This window comes from Nipponia nippon, unplaced genomic scaffold (genome assembly GCF_047370975.1).
Source record: "Nipponia nippon isolate SJK-2023a ecotype South Korea unplaced genomic scaffold, ASM4737097v1 scaffold_3, whole genome shotgun sequence".
Taxonomy (NCBI): domain Eukaryota; kingdom Metazoa; phylum Chordata; class Aves; order Pelecaniformes; family Threskiornithidae; genus Nipponia; species Nipponia nippon.
In genome coordinates, this window is record NW_028262347.1 from 110,934,313 (window position 1) to 110,948,471 (window position 14,159).

A 14,159-nucleotide genomic window follows, 5' to 3' on the forward strand; every position below is an offset into this window, starting at 1 on the left:
TTCGTTAGGTGCCCTCATCCCCTTCCCTCCGCAGGATGCTGAGGAACAACCGGATCAGCTGCATCCACAACGACAGCTTCACAGGGCTGCGCAACGTCCGCCTGCTCTCCCTGTACGACAACCAGATCAGCACCATCGCGCCGGGCGCCTTCGACACACTGCAGTCCCTCTCCACGCTGTACGTCTTGGGCCCCAGGGGGGATGCTCCCAGGCTGTCCCCATCGCGGCGGGGGGCTGCAGCAGGTCCCCTTGCCTGGTGGCTGCTTGGGTGATGTCCTCACGCTCCCTCCCCTGTGCAGGAACCTGCTCGCCAACCCCTTCAACTGCAACTGCCAGCTGGCCTGGCTGGGGGACTGGCTGCGCAAGAGGAAGATTGTGACGGGGAACCCGCGGTGCCAAAACCCCGACTTCCTCCGGCAGATCCCGCTCCAGGATGTGGCTTTCCCCGACTTCAGGTGTGAGGAAGGTAACTCACGGGCCCCGCGGCGCTGGGGGAGAGGTGGGACTGGGCTGCTCCTCCCGGGCCGGCACCACGCTCCCCGTCCCAGCACCGTCCCTCCTCCTGGGATGTCTGGCAGTGCCCCACTGCAAGCTGGTAGCTCGAGGGGTCCCTCAGCCCGTTAACACCTTCCCCTAATGATGCACCCATTTCCCTTCCCAGTACCCAGCCCTTAGGGCTTCATTCAAATACCCATGGGCCCAGAGAGGAGTTTGCACCCACCAAACCACGTGGCCTTTGTATGTAGGCAGGTCCTTGCTGGCAAATGCTGTGCCCTGGGTGCTGGCAGGAGCAGATCTGTAGACAAAGCCTGCTGGGATTCATCCTGCTCCTTCCCTCCTTCCCCTCCCAGCCCCGCACACATGCCGGAGCCGGGCAGACTGAGCAGGCAGAGAGTGCACATGTTGAGAGAAAAGCCTTTTTTATTTATTTTTTTAGTTTAGAACAGCTTTTTGAGCCCGCTGGAAAATATTTACAAACAAATCATCGTTTCTTCTGCTTTCCCTCCTCCACCACGTCAAAGACTGAAGGGTTGCATCCTGCGCCTTTCCTAGTGGTGTGAGATAACATACGGTCGTCCAGGGGACGCCTCTCCCACAGGAGCCCAGCGCCGCGGCAGGGAAGGGCGAGCAATGCCGGCCCCTCTGGCTGCTCAGCGCAGGCACCTCTCCTTCTAGCCTGTGTCTGGGAGATGGGTGAAGGTTATTTCAGGAGGATTTGCAGGGCTGAGCCCCTTCCTTTGTGCCCTCCTCTCTGGGACTGCCTTTTTGCTTGAAAATTTAGAGCAGCCTTGAGCTGGCTGGTTGCATCCATCCTGGTGGGGTGGTTTCTGGGCACAGGAGCGATTCCTGCACTGCTGACTCTCAGCCAGGCTGGGGCTATTCCCCTCAAGCAGGCTGCCTGCAGCACCCTGCTTTGGGGGCGAGGGGAGATGGTCGGTGTGGGAGGAGAGCGGTCCTAGGCGGGCACAAGGCACCGAGTCCAGCCTCACACGGTGCCTGAAGGCTGGGCCCCAGTGACTCTGTGGCCCTCTGTGCCCGGTGCAGGTCAGGAGGAGACCAGCTGCATCCCCCGGCCCCAGTGCCCGCAGGAGTGCACCTGCCTCGACACCGTCGTCCGCTGCAGCAACAAGCACCTCAAGGCCCTGCCCAAGGGGATCCCCAAGAACGTCACGGAGCTGTGAGTGGTGGGCGAGTGTCCAGGCTCTCCCCCCGACCTCCAGTGACTTCGTGGCTCTGGGTGGGGGGTCTCTGCTGTGGGGTTGTAGGTGTCGGGGCAGAGATGCTCCCTCCCACACCCCCATCCTGGCCTGGTAGTGGGAGCAGGACCCCCACTCAGCCAAGGAACCCTGTCCAGCCCCGACCCCAGTGAGGGTCTCGGCAAGAGCCTCTCTGCCGACTCAGGGCTATCACGGTTGACGTGCAAGGGGTGTTGTTGCGGCAGCTGGGTCCCTGCTCTTTGGCCCTGGGGAGGGGGCAGCGTGGGACAGCCACCCCCTGCAGCTGCGGTCCCCACGCAGCCGTGAAGCCCAGGGCCCTGTGGTCCCCAGCAGCCTGCCATCAGCGACAGGGATGGGGCCACCCTGCCTCTGCCAGCTCCCCAGCCCCTCTCTGCCGTCAGCTCTCCCCACGGCTGCGGGGATGGGATGCTCTTGGCAACACCAGCTCCAAGCACACAGGAATGCAATTTGCCTGGGTTCAGCCACCCATCAGCATGGGTGTCAGGGAGATACCCAGGCAGCTGTGCCAGGTCTGGATGTGCAGGGGTTGTGATGCTCGTTGCACCTCGGCTCTGCACCCGTCTGGGATGCAGCGAGTCTTGTGTGCAGGGGGTGTAGGCACTGCTTGTGCACTTGCATATGTATACCACCCCCTCGCACCCCTGCGCTGTCTCGCACACCCCTTCTCTCTCCGCATCCTCCGGTCTCTCTCACACATGCCTTGGGAATGGTTACGGCCGCCCACGCTCACGTTGGATGTGTAAACGCAGCACATGGCTGGCTGCGCTCACACACGTAGGCTGCTGGGAGACTGTCCCTGGGGACCTGCGTGCAGAGCCCCCAGGCACGCTAATGCGCTCGCACACTGGCTCCCCTGCCAGCCCAAGGGTTCCCCGAGAGCCCCGTGGGCCCTGGGTGCCGGGAGAGAGGTGATGCTGGAGATGATCCTTGCAGCCCAAAGTCCACAGGGGTGTTTGCGCAGGAGAAACGGGAGGGACCTCCTGCTTCTTCACGACTCTCAGGTGCTTTCGTTCTCCCTTGCAGCTACCTGGATGGAAACCAGTTCACTCAGGTCCCAGGGCAGCTCTCCACCTTCAAGTACCTGCAGCTTGTGTAAGTAGCCAGGAGCAGGAGCCCAGGCAGCTGGTCCCAGTGCTGGGACCTGTGGGCGAGGACAGGGGCTGTCCCCATGATGTGTGATCCTGAGGAGGGGCCTGACAGTGTGCAGGGACCGCGACAGCCCTCTGTGTCCCCCCTCTTCACTGGGACACAGCTAGCTGACAGCGATGGTCAGCCCCTGGGTGCTCACAGCCTCTGCTGGGGCTGGGCACGGGGCAGAGGGGTGACAGTGGCATTGCTGCTGGCACCCTGTGTGACAGCCGTGCTGCTCCCTTGGAGGCCATGCAATACTGCTGTTCGCACCCCTTTGCAGCTGAGCAGGTCGGGGAGCAGTGAGGGGGGACGGGGCCCAGCTGTCCCCAACCTCTGGGATTTCTGTTTTCCAGTGATCTGAGCAACAACAAGATCAGCTCCCTGAGCAACTCCTCCTTCACCAACATGAGCCAGCTCACCACCCTGTAAGTGCGGTCCCTGCGGTGGTGTTCCTAGGGGACCCCGAAGATGGGGGTTTGCTGGGGGCACCAGGGTCTCCCCACTCCGCCTGGGTGAAGCTGTGGTTTGAGCTGGAGCTGACACGTGGGGTGGCAGGGGGTGGCTGGGGGAAGCATGCGGCGATGCCCACGGCACCGTGTTACCTCCTCCTTCCCTTTCACAGCATCCTCAGCTACAACTCCCTGCAGTGCATCCCTCCACTGGCCTTCGAGGGCCTCCGCTCCCTCCGGCTGCTGTAAGTACCTGCCCGTAGCCCTGCTCACAGCCCTGCTTGGCCCCTTCTCTGCTGCTGGCTGTGTCCCCATGTCCCCTGTGCCCGCTTGGAGGCGGGTGTAGGCAGGCGGGCAGGGTACAGGCTGCAGAGGAGCAAGGGGAGATGCATCAGCCTCTCGGAGCAGATGGTGCATTTGCACCCGTAGCAGTGTGGTGGGGTCTGGCTCCCCCACCCGTGCCTGGACCTGTGGGGTGGGGGCAGCCCAGCTGGTCACAGTCCTTGCTGCCCACCCTGGAGCCACAGGGATCGCAGGACCCTCTGTTCTCTCCAGGTCTCTCCACGGCAATGACATCTCCAGCCTTCCCGAGGGCATCTTCGCAGATGTCACCTCCTTGTCCCACCTGTGAGTATCTCCCGCTCCACAGGGCACAGGACTGGACGCGGGCTTGGGAGACCTTTAAAAAACACGGGGCTGAGCCCAGCTTCTCTGGGGGCTGAGCTGCTTCCTCTCCTCTTCTCCGAGCTGGTATTTGGGACAGCGTTTTTGGGGCAGTGTGTGCCATGCCTGCCCTCCCCGTGCTCAGCCCCCAGGTCTGGGCTGGGATGGCCCTATGGTCCTTGCTGGAGGTGGTGTTGGGTTGCCCCCACCCCACCAGGTCCCCAGGGTCCCCTAACACGCAGATCAAGCCATGCAAGGTGCTGGCACGGCCGTGGGTTGGCGGGAGCTGCTCTGACCCATGCCAGCGTGTCATTAACCTCCTGCCAGGGCGCTTCCCTGCAGCAGCCCCCCAAATCTGTCACCAAGCATCCTCCAGCCAGTGGCAGTGTTTCAGCCCCGATTTGAGGGACCTTGTACTCCAGGAGCACAGCCCCGTACCCACCACCCGGGGCAGGGGATCAGCTTTGCTGACGGTGTCTTTTTGGTCCCTTCCCTGATGAGCTGTTCCCACCCGCCTGCCGGTGGCCGCTCCTGCTCCTGGCATCCTGGGGGTCTCAGGCCATTTCTCCAGCCTGTGGAGAGCATCTTGATTTCCAATCCTGGCCTCCCTGTGTTTTTTGGGAGCAGCGCTACTTGGTCTGGTCTTTCCTGGCTCTTCACCCATTATCCCTTGCCAAAGCGCGGTGCTGCCTTTGCCGCTGCCAGCCGGCACTGCTGGCTCCCGCAGGGCTGAGCTGTGTCACCAGCCGGCGCTGTCGGTGCTGTAGGACCAGGTTTGTCAGCCCCAGCTAATCTGCTGTCCCTACCGCCTGCCTTCTGGGCTGCCGTCTCCTTCCTTCGTCACAGGTGTCGGTCGCACCAGCCCTCCATCACCACTGGCCTTTGCAGTGAAGGAGGATGCAGAGAGGCATCCAGCCCCTCGGCCTCCCACATCATCCGCTGCTCCCTGCCCTGCACTGCTCTGGAGCAGAGCATCCCTCCCTCCTCCTCCTCTCTCAGAGCAATTCCTTGCTCTCCCCCGATGCTGTCCCCATGAGCTCCGTCCGTGACCCTCTGCTTGTCCCCAGGAGCCCGCTCGCATGTCCCTGCCCTGCAGGCTTGTGCGGCAGAGCCCAGGCTGGCCCTGCAGCTCCCGTGCAATGGTCCTGTTGTTTCTGCACAGCCTCAAGGTGCTTTGCCCGGTTTGTGCTGGGCCCAGGCAGCTTTGCCAGAGTCCTGGAGAGGGACCCCCAAGGATTTCCGTGCGGGCAGCCGGAGGAGAGCCCCAGCATGGAGCCACGGGGCACTGCGTAGGCTGTGGGGCTGGCAGGAGGGTCATCGAACTGGGCAGGATTGTGGGGCTGAGTGTGTGCCCCAGCCCTCCCACTGCAGGCAGTATCGCTGGTTGGTCTGGAAATGGAGAAGCACCGGGTACCCCATCCTGTGGCAGCCTAGCCAAGTGACCAAGTCCTGTCCCGCCCCAAGGTTTCTGAGCCCAGTTCCCACCGAGGGCAGTGGGTGCAGTTTTGCCTTTCCTCCCCCTGCAGAGCCATCGGGGCCAACCCCCTGTACTGCAGCTGCAACCTGCGCTGGCTCTCCAGCTGGGTCAAGACAGGGTACAAGGAGCCAGGCATTGCCCGCTGTGCTGGGCCCCCTGACATGGAAGGCAAGCTGCTGCTCACCACCCCCGCCAAGAAGTTCGAGTGCCAAGGTGAGAGGCGCCCGCGCTGTCTGTCTGTCCATCCATGCCCTCCTCAGGCAGGTCCCTGGTGACCGAGCAAGCACGTGGCTGTCCCATTGCCTGGTGCACAGCTGCTCGGCGGGGCAGCCTCTGCTCCCAGCCGCGGCTGGGGCTCTGCCCCACATGTGGGTGCCCACAAATGGACACGTCCCCATCACTGCCCGCACCAACAGTCATCTCTGTGCCTCCCATCCCACAGGCCCACCCACCCTCAGCGTCCAGGCCAAGTGCAACCCCTGCCTCTCCAGCCCCTGCCAGAACCAGGGCACCTGCCACAATGACCCCCTCGGCTTCTACCGCTGCGCCTGCCCCAGCGGCTACAAGGTACCCTGGTCCCGGCGGTCCCCAGCGCAGGGGGACGTGTCCCTGCGGAGGGGAAGGGGGCAGCATGGGGGCTCTGCCATGCCCCTGGGGCTTGCTACCTGCAGGACTGTCCCCCCTTCTCTGCACACTACAGTGCTCTGCCGAGTGGGATGGGGCAGGGAGAGCTGGGCACGGTGCTGTGGCACCCTCCTCGCTCCCACCTCTCTCTCCTTTCCCAGGGCAGGGACTGCGAGGTGGCACTCAGTGGCTGCTCCTCCAACCCCTGTGCCAATGGGGGGACCTGCCAGCCTCAGGATGGGGAAGGAGCTGGGTTCAGGTGAGTGCTGGACGAGGACCCACAAAAGGCAGGTGTTTGGGCAGCGGCATGGAGCCCCGGCATCCTGCAGAGATAAAGCCTGATGCTTCCTTCCCCTCCTGCGTGTTCCCTTGGGCATATAGCTGGGATATTGCATTCACCCGGCAGCTCCAGCTCATGCTGCCTGCTCTCTGCAGCCCTGCCTGCACCTCCTGCCAGCACAGGACCAGCAGGGCTGAGCGCTGGCTCCGCTTCCCCGTGCCCCCCAGCCCTGCAGGCTCCTGGGCTGAGGGTGTGGGGAGAAGAGGGGGTCCCGCCACCACAGGAGGTACGGGGAGGGCAGCGGGATGTGGGGCTGGTACCCGGCTGCTGCAGCAGGGCTGACTGCGGGATGGGGCAGGATGCAGCCCTGGGGTCACTGCTGCTCCCTGCGGAGCTGCTGTGCCCCCACGCAGCACTTGCTACGCTGAATGCTTCAGGCCGTTCCTGGAATCTGGGTGCAATTAGCGGCTGAAAATAGACAGCAGGTTGGGGGCGAGGAGGTGGGCTGCGCAGCCGCCCGGCACTGAGTGGCCTCTCAGCCTGTTGTCGTGGCAACTCGGCATCCTCGCCCTGCGCTCAGCATGAGGCTGTGCACCGCCACCCTCCCCGGCGCCCGGCTTGGCCGGGGGGCACCGAGCCCTGCTCTTCAGAGCCTTGCGGTGTGTGTGCACGCTCCGCGATAAGATCCTGTGCTGGCTTTTTTGTGAACCACCACAAAACTCTCTGTTTCCTACCCCCTGATGCTGCCCGTGTCCCGCGGCAGGTGCCTGTGCCCGGTGGGCTTCGAGGGCCCGAGCTGCCGCACCGCCAGCGACCCCTGCAAGGAGCACAGCTGCAAGAACGGGGGCTCCTGCGTGCCCAGCACCACCAACTACACCTGCCTGTGTCCTGCCCGCTACACAGGTACCCGGCACGAGGGCTAGCCAACCCCAAACCTCGCCGGCCTGGCAGGGGGATGTGCCCAGTGCTTCTCCCTTCCCAGCGATGAGGGCTAATAGCTGCTCTGCCTGCTGTCCCAGTGCCCATCACCGTGGCCTCTGGGCTCCTCTGGGCCCAGCCACCTTGAGTCTGGGTACGCCCAGCTGAGCCCCCATGCCCTGGGATGCCCTCACTACCTGGCTGGGGTGAGAGCTGCCTGCGGCAGAGCCGAGCCCTGCACCCGTGGCAGTGCGAGCTGTGAGCTTGGCAGCTCCCTGCCTTGAGCTGAGCCCCCCACGGGCTCCTCCTGCCCCGCAGGGTCCGGGGCTGCCCCTCTGGTCCTGGCGCTGCTGGGCACCCCCTAACACCCCCTCTTCTGCCCTGCAGGGGATTTCTGTGAGCAGCCACCGGATTTCTGCTCGGCCGAGCTCAGCCCATGCCAGCATGGCTCCACTTGCATCTCCACCAGCCAGGGGCCCAGGTGAGCCCCCTGCTCCCCAAACCGCTTTCTCCCGGCTGCCTGGTGGGGAAGGTTTGCTTTTGGGAGGCTGCAGCTTGTGGGCTGGCGAGGGGTCATGGGGAAGGGGATGCCAGGAGGAGCAGGCGCCCACCGGCACAGGGGGGAAGGAAGGGGCGGCCGTGAGCCCCCCGCCTGCCCCAGGTGTGAGTGCGCGCCCGGCTACATGGGGAGCAACTGCAGCGAGGACTTCGACGACTGCCAGGACCACCGGTGCCAGAATAACGCCCGCTGCCTGGACGAGGTGAACGGCTACTCCTGCCTCTGCACTGAGGGCTACAGGTACCGCCAGGGAGACAGGGGGGACACGGGGGGGATAACGGGGATGGTTACATGTCACTGTGCAGGAGGGACTGGTCCTGGCTGCCACATCCATCCATTTATCCATCCATCCATCCACCCATCCATCCCAGTGCAAGAAGGAGTGGGACTGGGGGTGGAGGGATCCCAGGGGTGGAGGGATCCCAGGGATGGAGGCTGAAGGGAGCCAGCGTCCCTGGGCAGGGACCCCAGGACAGGGCTCAGCATTCAGGCATCTCTCTGACACCGCTGGCTGGAGAGCCTCCTCGAGGACCCCAAAACTGGGGGGTGCTGTCAGAGCCCGATGGGGCAGTGGGCAGGGGGTAGGGCGCTTTCCCAGCCCTGTGCCCAGCAGCACCCTCGGCCCCACAGCGGCCAGCTCTGCGAGATGCCGCCCCGTGCCGCCAGCCAGCCCGGCCTCTGCGAGCGAGCTGAGTGCCAGAACGGGGCCCTGTGCGTGGAGCGGGGTGCCCGCGCCCTCTGCCAGTGCCTGCCTGGCTTCGGTGGCCCCAAGTGCGAGAAGCTGCTGAGCGTCAACTTTGTGGACCGTGACACGTACCTGCAGTTCACCGACCTGCAGGACTGGCCCCGGGCCAACATCACCCTGCAGGTGAGGGCTGGGGGGGGTGTGTGGGGGCATCGGGGGGTGGCATTGAGGGTGCTGCCCCAGGGATGTGGGCTCCCACCTCTTGCCCTGCCAGGTCTCCACAGCTGAAGGCAATGGCATCCTGCTGTACAACGGTGACAGTGACCATATGGCAGTGGAGCTGTACCAGGGCCACGTCAGGGTCAGCTATGACCCCGGCACCCACCCCAGCTCGGCCATCTACAGGTACCTGCCACCCCTTCCCCACTCACTGGGGACCATCCCCTGTCATTGCACGGGCGTGGGGGACCCCAGTGACCCAGCCCTCCCCACCAGTGCTGAGACCATCAACGACGGGCAGTTCCACACCGTGGAGCTGGTGACCTTCGACCAGATGGTGAACCTCTCCATCGACGGCGGCAGCCCCATGACCATGGACAACTCGGGCAAGCACTACACGCTGAACAGCGAGGCTCCCCTCTACGTGGGAGGTAGGACAGGGGCTGGGGGGATGGCGGGGGGCAGCCAGGCATGCTGACAGCCCTGTTCTCCCTAGGGATGCCCGTGGACGTCAACTCAGCCGCCTTCCGCCTCTGGCAGCTCCTCAATGGCACCAGCTTCCATGGCTGCATCCGCAACCTCTACATCAACAACGAGCTGCAGGACTTCACCAAGACGCGGATGACGCCGGGGGTGGTGCCGGGCTGCGAGCCCTGCCGCAAGCTCTACTGCCTGCACGGCATCTGCCAGCCCGCCAGCGCCCAGGGCCCTGTCTGCCACTGTGAGCCCGGCTGGGACGGGCCCCACTGTGACCAGCCCCACGGCGGCCCCTGCCAGGGCCACAAGTGAGTGCCCCCGCCCTGCTGGCTGCCCCGCAGCAATGGCTCTGCCCCATCGGCTGCCCCACAGTGACCCATCTGCCCCATTGGCTGTCCTGAAGCAACAGCACTGCCCCATTGGCTGCCCCACAGCGATGGTCCTGACCCATTGGCTGCCCCACAGTGACCCACCTGCCCCATTGGCTGCCCCACTTCATTGGCTGCCCCACCACAACTGCCCCACTCCATTGGTTCGTTGGCTGCCCCTTCCCCACTGGCTGCCTTGTCATTGGCTGCCCCTCAATGGCCACCCCTCTCATCCCTGCCCTTTCCATTGGCTGTCCTTCCTCACCGCCTGCCCTGCCCACCCCTCCCGTTGGCTGCCAGTCACCCTCCCCTGGGACTGGGTCCTGCCGGTGCCGCCATGCCATGGTGCCGCCATGCCATGGGGTGCTGTGCCATGGTGATGCCATGCCATGCCGTGGCAGTGCCATGCCGTACCACTAGCACTGAGTCGTGCCAGGGCTGTACTGTGCCGGTGGTGCTGTGCCAGAGCCACGCCGATGCTGTGGCAGTGCCGTGCCACGATGGCTGTGCCATACCAGTGCCATGCTGTGGCAGTGCCATGTCGTTCCCCGTGCAATACTGTGCTGGTGCCGTGCCGGTGCTGAGCCATGCCATGCTCCGTGCTGGTGGGCCATGCATGCTGTTGCCATGTCGTGCCATGCCGGCGGCTGCCTGACGGCGCTGGGTGCCCACAGGTGCGTGCACGGGCTGTGCCTGCCCCTCGACACCCTCTCCTACAGCTGCCAGTGCCATGAGGGCTACCAGGGTGCCCTCTGCAATCAGCCCACCGAGCCGCCCGACCCCTGCCGCCGCCAGCCCTGTGTCCACGGCCACTGCCGCCTTGCCCCGGGTGGCCAGCCCACCTGCGAGTGCCACAGTGGCTATGCCGGAGCCCTCTGTGACCAAGGTAGGTGCAGGGGAGGTGGATGCTTGGGGAGGGGTAGCCCCATGCCGGGACGCCGGGCTGAGCATCACTGTCCTGCAGAGCTGGAATGCCGTGGGGAGCCAGTGCGGGACTACCACCAGGTGCAGCGGGGCTATGCCATCTGCCAGACGACACGGCCCGTGGCCTGGGTGGAGTGCCGGGGGGCCTGCGGCAGCCCCAGCGCCGGCTGCTGCACCGGGCTGCGGCTCCGGCGCAGGAAATACGCCTTCGAGTGCAGCAATGGCGCGACCTTCGTGGAGGAGGTGGAGAAGCCCAGCAAGTGTGGCTGCAGCCAGTGCCTGTGAGCGGCCACCGGCCCCGGAGAGCTGGGGGGCCAGCGGGGAGCCCCCCCGGAGCCAAGGACCTCGCTTTGCCCTGCGACTGCGGCACCGCCATCCAGGCGCTCCTGAACTGCAGCTGCATCGGAGGAGCCTGGCGGAGGGTAGAGCTGTTGCATCTAGAGGGTTGGGAAAAAAAAAGAAAAGAAAAAAAAAACCAAACACAAACAAAGCAAGTGTGTAGATAGAGAATTTTTTAAGAACTGCAGCTACACAGATGTGTGGATGCGGGGTGGGCTCTCTGCCCGGCTGCTCCCTGTCCGCTCCCTGCGGCACTCTGCCATCCCCCGGCACAGCCCCACGGCCACGGAGGGCAGTGCCTGTGTCTCCCCAGTGTGTCCCCTCCCCAGCAGCCCTCTCCCTTCCATCCAGCCGGCTGAGCCAGGGGCTTTTCCATCACCTGGGGCTGGAGCAGAGGGGCGTGACATGGCAGAGCCTCACAGGCTGGGGCTGGCAGAGGGCTGCGTGGTGCCATGGTCCGGAGCCCAGCTCCTCATCTTCTCCTCTGCCAGCCCTGGCCTCTCTGCTGAGGACCTGCCATCACCCCGATGGCAGCTGCAGGGAGTAGCTACCCGGTGCCGTGGTTGGGGGTGCTGGAGCCCAGAGCGCCCACCAGCTCCACAAACGCAGCCTGACCCACTGGTGGCAACCCTGGGCAGTGCTTGCCAGCTGGGCTTTGGGGTGAGCCCCGTGGTGCCCAGAGACGGGGTACAGCTCCGGCCCATTGCAGAGGCATCGGGGCCATGCTGGGTGGAGCAGGACCAGGGTGGTCGCAGGCACACTGAGTGGGTGACAGGCAGCAGGGTGCAGGTGTCCATGGGGGTCCCAGCGCCAGCCCTGCCCCGTGCCGTGGGGGCCAACGCTATGCCGTTAATGCGGAGGGGCCCCAAATACCCGTGGCCCAACCGGGTGGCTCTGCTCAAAGATAGGAGCTGTGTGGGGCAGCATGGGAACCCCTTTTCTCCAGGCTCAGCCCTGGGGGGCTCTGCAGTTGGGCAGGGGTGCCCTGTGTCCTGCTGGCCCAGCCAGCCAGGGCAGCAGGCTGCTGGGACAGCCGGGGTGCGGATTTGCCGTGCCCATCACCAGGGCTTCAGCCTTGTGGGTGCCAAGGCCGGTTGAAGAGGCTGAGAATGCCCAAGCCTGCAAGGCTGGAGCTGACACCGCTGCCAAGGTGGGTCCCACCAGCTCCTGGCCTTGGGTGTCATTGCCCGGGCAGGACCTCTCGGAAGCCGCAGTGCTGGGGGACGCACTGGGCGGGCGTGGGAGCAGGGGCAGCGCCGCTGCCGGTGCAGCACAGGGAGCCCGTGCCGGGGTACGGCAAGCACTCGACCTCCGCAGCAGCATCACTTCTATGCCCATGGGGGCCAAGGATGGTGGGGACCCGACCTGGGACACCACACGCGGCTGGACAGTGCGTCACCATGTCACCTGGGTGAGCGAAGTCATCCCAGGGCTGCAGCCCCAGGTCCCTCCACTGCACCGCTCCTGCACATCGGCTTCAGGTCTGCACCTCCGGCTGCAGCCAGGCTCCGGGCACCTCCGCCAGGTGCAGCCAGCTCCGTGGGTGCCGTCACCATCCCTGCTCACCATCGGCATCCAGGATGTTCCCACTACCCCAGGGACATGTTTCTGCCACAAACGCCCTCTCCACGGGAGCCCCCTCTGCCCCACAGAGGAGCCGGGACGTGTCTCATTTTGCCTGTGGCCTGGCCGGGGCTTGGTTGTGTTGTGTTTCTGTTCTTGCTGTAAGCTAACCGCTAAAGTATCTCTTTATACAGAATACTTACAGATTCTAATATATATTTGTATTTCATTTTGTTATAGTATTTTTATATGTTCGGGGTCAACAAATGATGTTTTCTTTTTGTTTACAGATGCTACTGGGCAGGAAAATGACGGTGGCTTTGTTTGGCCCGTGGGGTTTGTGTGTGTCACTGTTGAAGACGCTGGTTTGTACTAGGCTGGCGAGGGAGGCACTGAGCATCCTTCCCCTGGCAGAGGCTGTATTGTTTTAGGAGATGTTTGGTATTGTCTATGTTGTCTTCCATGTGAACATGACATTTATTCATTCAGAGGCTTGGCCTCTTCTTTCCTGGAGGGGAGAAGGGGGGCAGCTGGTGCTTGGGAGCTGCTGGGCGTGCGAGGAGGTGGCACAGGCTGGGGAGAGTTGGCCCTGCCATGGGTGATGGGTGGCTACTTCTGGAGCAGCCCTGGCCAGAGCTTCGCCCACGTGGCGCAGGGACGTGCCGCCCCGGGCTGAGGGCTCAGCGCTGGGGAGAGCCGGGGTTATCTGTTCAACGCCTTGCCAAAGGAGCCAGCGCTGCCTGAGTCACGGCGTGGGGCAGCGTGCGAAGCCAAGGGCCCGGTGGCTGCTGCGGGGACGGAGTGGCTGCGGGGGAAATTGGGCAGCTGTAACATTTTGGGGAAGGGGAGAGGGGCCTGGGCAGCAATCCCCGGGAGCACCAAGGGGTTGCACTGTTCATGCCACAAGCACAAATCTGGCGCAGAAAGCGGCACCACCAGCTCAGACACCAGTGTGGGAGCACTCAACTCCCACCCGGGCGTTTATATCCCCCCTCCAGAGAGGTGGGATATAACTGGAGGGTGCCAGCCTGTTGTCCCCCTCCTCGTGTGCTCACTCACCTTCACCCTTCCCCAGTTATCACACCAAACAAACCTTGATATCAAAGAAACGTTTAATAAGCTGCAATAAAATACGGACCTTTAGAAAGCTCATAGGGTGAATATCGACAGTGGAGGAAGAAAAGAAAACAAGGTGGCGGGAATCCTTGAGGAGTTCAGATCTGTCAGGGACCTTTTACCTGGAACAAGAACACAACTTCTTCCATAGGCTAGGATGAAATAAAAGACAGGAGCACAGAGTTCACAAAATGTCAACATTTAGAGAGTCGATACATAGTCAAAGTTCAAATGACCCAGCTCTTATAGCTATACATATTGATTTAAAGCAACTTAATATAATTTTATTTTCTTTTTTTTTTATATACACTTTCAAAGGTTCGTCAGGTGAGGTATGTAAACATTATCTAATGGAAACCCCTCTCCACATTTCCAACCGAGAATTCACAGCAGACAGTTCATTTTCCCAACTCGCGACGCAGTACTTCCCGCTCCCCAGAGCCACCGGGAATGCCATCCCAAGCCACGGCTCTCCCAGGCGCAGTCACTGGCTCCCATTTCCCACCGCTGGTCTGTACAGTTCACATTGCTTAGGCTCAAACATACAGTACCGGACAGGAGGACTTTTCAGCTCAGTGTCTAAAATTCATATAGAAACAAACAGAGAAACAAAACTCTCCCAGGGAAG

At 63.4% G+C, this 14,159-nt stretch overlaps 1 protein-coding gene across 2 annotated transcripts in view; it reads left to right on the forward strand.

Annotated features, from left to right (window-relative positions):
* Window positions 1-12,905, forward strand: part of SLIT1 (slit guidance ligand 1) — a 64,090-nt gene extending 51,185 nt beyond the window's left edge. Inside the window, exons 19-38 of one of the 2 annotated variants that reach the window (XR_015706556.1) lie at window positions 35-178; window positions 300-466; window positions 1,546-1,678; window positions 2,763-2,831; window positions 3,224-3,295; window positions 3,493-3,564; window positions 3,875-3,946; window positions 5,509-5,672; window positions 5,902-6,026; window positions 6,245-6,342; window positions 7,127-7,266; window positions 7,669-7,762; window positions 7,943-8,080; window positions 8,471-8,708; window positions 8,800-8,930; window positions 9,021-9,175; window positions 9,241-9,529; window positions 10,264-10,475; window positions 10,554-10,935; window positions 12,706-12,905. Coding sequence is in view for 1 of the 2 variants with exons in the window: in XM_009466146.2 (XP_009464421.2) it covers window positions 35-178; window positions 300-466; window positions 1,546-1,678; window positions 2,763-2,831; window positions 3,224-3,295; window positions 3,493-3,564; window positions 3,875-3,946; window positions 5,509-5,672; window positions 5,902-6,026; window positions 6,245-6,342; window positions 7,127-7,266; window positions 7,669-7,762; window positions 7,943-8,080; window positions 8,471-8,708; window positions 8,800-8,930; window positions 9,021-9,175; window positions 9,241-9,529; window positions 10,264-10,475; window positions 10,554-10,798 (2,758 nt within the window). In the remaining variant the exon portion in view is untranslated. Of the gene's footprint in view, window positions 1-34; window positions 179-299; window positions 467-1,545; window positions 1,679-2,762; window positions 2,832-3,223; window positions 3,296-3,492; window positions 3,565-3,874; window positions 3,947-5,508; window positions 5,673-5,901; window positions 6,027-6,244; window positions 6,343-7,126; window positions 7,267-7,668; window positions 7,763-7,942; window positions 8,081-8,470; window positions 8,709-8,799; window positions 8,931-9,020; window positions 9,176-9,240; window positions 9,530-10,263; window positions 10,476-10,553 lie in introns of both variants that reach the window. The other variant, XM_009466146.2, reaches the window with a different exon arrangement.
* The last annotated feature ends 1,254 nt before the right edge of the window (window positions 12,906-14,159 follow it).